This window comes from Malurus melanocephalus, unplaced genomic scaffold (genome assembly GCF_030028575.1).
Source record: "Malurus melanocephalus ecotype Western Australia unplaced genomic scaffold, MMel_1.1 scaffold_2918, whole genome shotgun sequence".
In the NCBI taxonomy this organism is placed as follows: domain Eukaryota; kingdom Metazoa; phylum Chordata; class Aves; order Passeriformes; family Maluridae; genus Malurus; species Malurus melanocephalus.
The window spans coordinates 646-4,141 of record NW_026626150.1 but is presented as its reverse complement, the minus strand read 5'-3'; the positions used below and the strand labels follow the sequence as shown (position 1 = coordinate 4,141).

The 3,496-nt window shown below is 46.5% G+C and overlaps 1 protein-coding gene across 1 annotated transcript in view; it reads left to right on the top strand.

The window, feature by feature from the left end:
- LOC130587973 (zinc finger C3HC-type protein 1-like) overlaps positions 1 to 3,162 on the top strand; it is a 7,428-nt gene extending 4,266 nt beyond the window's left edge. The window contains exon 2 of the mRNA XM_057388935.1: positions 2,968 to 3,162. Within this exon, the coding sequence (XP_057244918.1) occupies positions 2,968 to 3,151 (184 nt within the window). The 3' untranslated portion in view covers positions 3,152 to 3,162. The remainder of the gene's footprint in view (positions 1 to 2,967) is intronic.
- Positions 3,163 to 3,496: the final 334 nt, after the last annotated feature.

Sequence of the window (3,496 nt, the reverse complement as noted above, 5' to 3'; positions counted from 1 at the left end):
CTGGGGGGGCACTGGGAGTCCCAGGGGTTACTGGTGGGGACTGGGGAGGCTGGAAGGCACTGGGGGCTGAGCTTTGGGGATGTCCCAGGGGTGCCATTCACCCCATCCCAAAAATCCCTGAATTTGGGCTCGTGGGAGGTGGTGGGAAGGGGCCAAAGGGCAGCACTTGCCACGGGGTTGGAATTCTGGCTTTGGGATCAACATTCCAGCATTGGGATCAAAATTCCAGCCTTGGGATTGACATTCCAATGTCAATCGAAATTCCAATGGGATCGAAATTCTGGACTTGGGATCAACATTCCAGCCTTGGGATTGACATTCCAGCCTTGGGATCAAAATTCTGGACTTGGGATCAACATTCCAGCCTTGGGATCAACATTCCAGCCTTGGGATCAAAATTCCAGATTTGGGATTGACATTCCAACCTTGGGATTGATGTTCCACCCATGGGATTGACATTCCAGCCTTGGGATCGACATTCCAGCTGTGGGATTGACGTTGCAGCCATGGGATCAACATTTCAGCCTTGGGATCAAAATTCTGGCCTTGGGATTGACATTCCAGCCTTGGGATTGACATTCCAGCCTTGGGATTGATATTCCATCCTTAGGATGGACATTCCAACCTTTTGATTGACATTCCAGCCTTGGGATTGTCATTCCAGCCTTGGGATCGACATTTCAGCCATGGGATCAACATTTCAGCCTTTGGATTCACATTCCAGCCTTGGAATTGACATTCCAACCTCGGGATTGACATTTCAGCCTTGGGATCAACATTCCATCCACGGGATTGACATTACATCCTTAGGATGCACATTCCAACCTTTTGATCAACATTTCAGTCTTGGGATCAACATTCCAGCCTTTGGATTGGCATTCCAGCCTTGGGATTGACATTCCATCTTTAGGATGGATATTCCAACCTTGGGATCAACATTGAAGCCTTGGGATTGACATTCCAACTTTGGGATTGACATTTCAGCCTTGGGATTGACATTCCAGCCTTGGGATTGACATTCCAGCCATGGGATCAAAATTTCAGCTATGGGGTCAACATTCCGGCCTTGGGATTCACATTCCGGCATTGGAATCGACATTTCAGCCTTGGGATAAACATTCCATCCACGGGATTGATATTCCAGCCTTGGGATTGACATTCCAGTCTTGGGATCGAAATTCTGGACTTGGGATCGACATTCCAGCCTTGGGATCGACATTCCAGCCTTGGGATCGACATTCCAGCCATGGGATCGAAATTCTGGACTTGGGATAGACATTCCAGCTTTGGGATTGACATTCCAGCTTTGGGATTGACATTCCAGCCTTGGGATTGAAATTCCAGCCAGAGGATTGACATTCCAGCCTTGGGATCAACATTCCAGCCTTGGGATTGACATTCCAGCCATGGGATAGAAATTCTGGACTTGGGATCAACATTCCAGCCTTGGGAACGATGTTCCAGCCTTGGGATCGATATTTCAGCCACGGGGTCAACATTCCATCCTTGGGATTCACATTCTGGCCTGGGGATCAACATTCCAGCCTTTGGATTGACATTCCAGCCTTTGGATTGACATTTCAATCTTGGGATCGACATTCCGGCCATGGGATGGACATTTCAGCCACGGGATTGACATTCCAGCCTTGGGATTGACATTTCAGCTTTGGCATTGACATTTCAGCCTTGGGATCAACATTTTAGCCACGGAATCAACATTCCGCCCTTGGGATTCACATTCTGGCCTTGGGATTGACATTCCAACTTTGGGATTGACCTTCCATCCTTAGGATGGACATTCCAACCTTTTGATTGTCATTCCAGCCTTGGGATTGTCATTCCAGCCTTGGGATTGTCATTCTGGCCTTGGGATTGACCTTGCAACCTTGGGATTGACATTCCATCCTTAGGATAGACATTCCAACCTTGGGATCAACATTTCTCTCTTGGGATCAACATTTCAGCCTTTGGATTGACATTCCAGCCTTGGGATGGACATTCCAACCTTGGGATCAACATTTCAGTCTTGGGATCAACATTGAAGCCTTGGGATTGACATTCCAGCCTTGGGATGGACATTCCAACCTTGGGATCAACATTCCATCCTTGAGATCGAAATTCTGGACTTGGGATCAACATTCTAGCCTTTGGATTGACATTCCAGCCTTGGGATCGACATTCCATTTTTAGGATGGATATTCCAACCTTGGGATCAACATTGAAGCCTTGGGATTGACATTCCATCTCTGGGATCGACATTCCAACTTTGGGATTGACATTCCAGCCTTGGGATTGTCATTCCAGCCTTGGGACTGATATTCCAGCCTTGGGATTGACATTCCAGCCTTGGGATCAACATTCGGGCCTTGGGATCAACATTCCAACCTTGGGATCGACATTTCAGACTTGGGATTGACATTCCAGCCTTGGGATCAACATTCCAGCCTTGGGATCGATGTTTCAGCCTTGGGATCGAAATTCTGGACTTGGGATTGTCATTCCAGCCTTGGGATCGAATTTCTGGACTTGGGATAGACATTGCAGCCTTGGGATCGACATTTCAGCTACGGGATCAACATTCCAGCCTTGGGATTGACATTCTGGCCTTGGGATTGACATTCCAACCTTGGGATCAACATTTCAGTGTTGGGATCAACATTTCAGCCTTTGGATTGACATTCCAGCCTTGGGATTGACATTCCATCCTTAGGATGGATATTCCAACCTTGGGATCAACATTGAAGCCTTGGGATTGACATTTAATCTACGGGATCGACATTCCATCCTTGGGATTGACATTCATTAATCGATTTATCAGGAATTAATTAAAAAATGGGAATGAGGAGCTGCGGAGAAGCTCTTTGTCAGGATAAGGATGGGAGAATAGGAAGTGCTTTGGGATTTTTTGTCCAATTTTTATCAATGGWATCATTCCAGGAATTTTCCTTGATGATTTTTTTCTTTTAGGAAAGATTCATCGGAGTGGTCGGAGCCGGCCAACGGCCCCGCCCAGCTGGAAGCACTTTCCCTGGAATCTGCCAGCAGGGARGCTTTCTTCAGCAGAGTGGAAACCTTCACCATATCCTTTGGGGTGCTGGAAATTCCATCTGGGAATGGTGGGGGAAAAAACCCGCAGGGATCATTGGTGTGACATCCCAATATTCCAACTTGGGATTATCCAAATAATCCCGGAGCGTTGGAGCTGTGAGCGTTTCCTGGGGAAAGTTCAGTGCTGTGGCTTCCTCTGGGGGAAGAACCTTTTCCTAAAATCCAGCCTTTTCCTGAAATCCAACATTTTCCTGAAACCCAACATTTTCCTGAAATCCAACTTTTCCCAGAATCCAACCATCTTGTAAAATCCAACCTTCTCCTAAAATCCAACTTTTTCCTAAAACCCAACCTTTCCTAAAATCCAACCTTTACCCAAAACCCTATTTTTCCTAAAATCCAATCTTTTCCTAAAATCCAATCATTTCCTAAAATACAATCTTCTTGT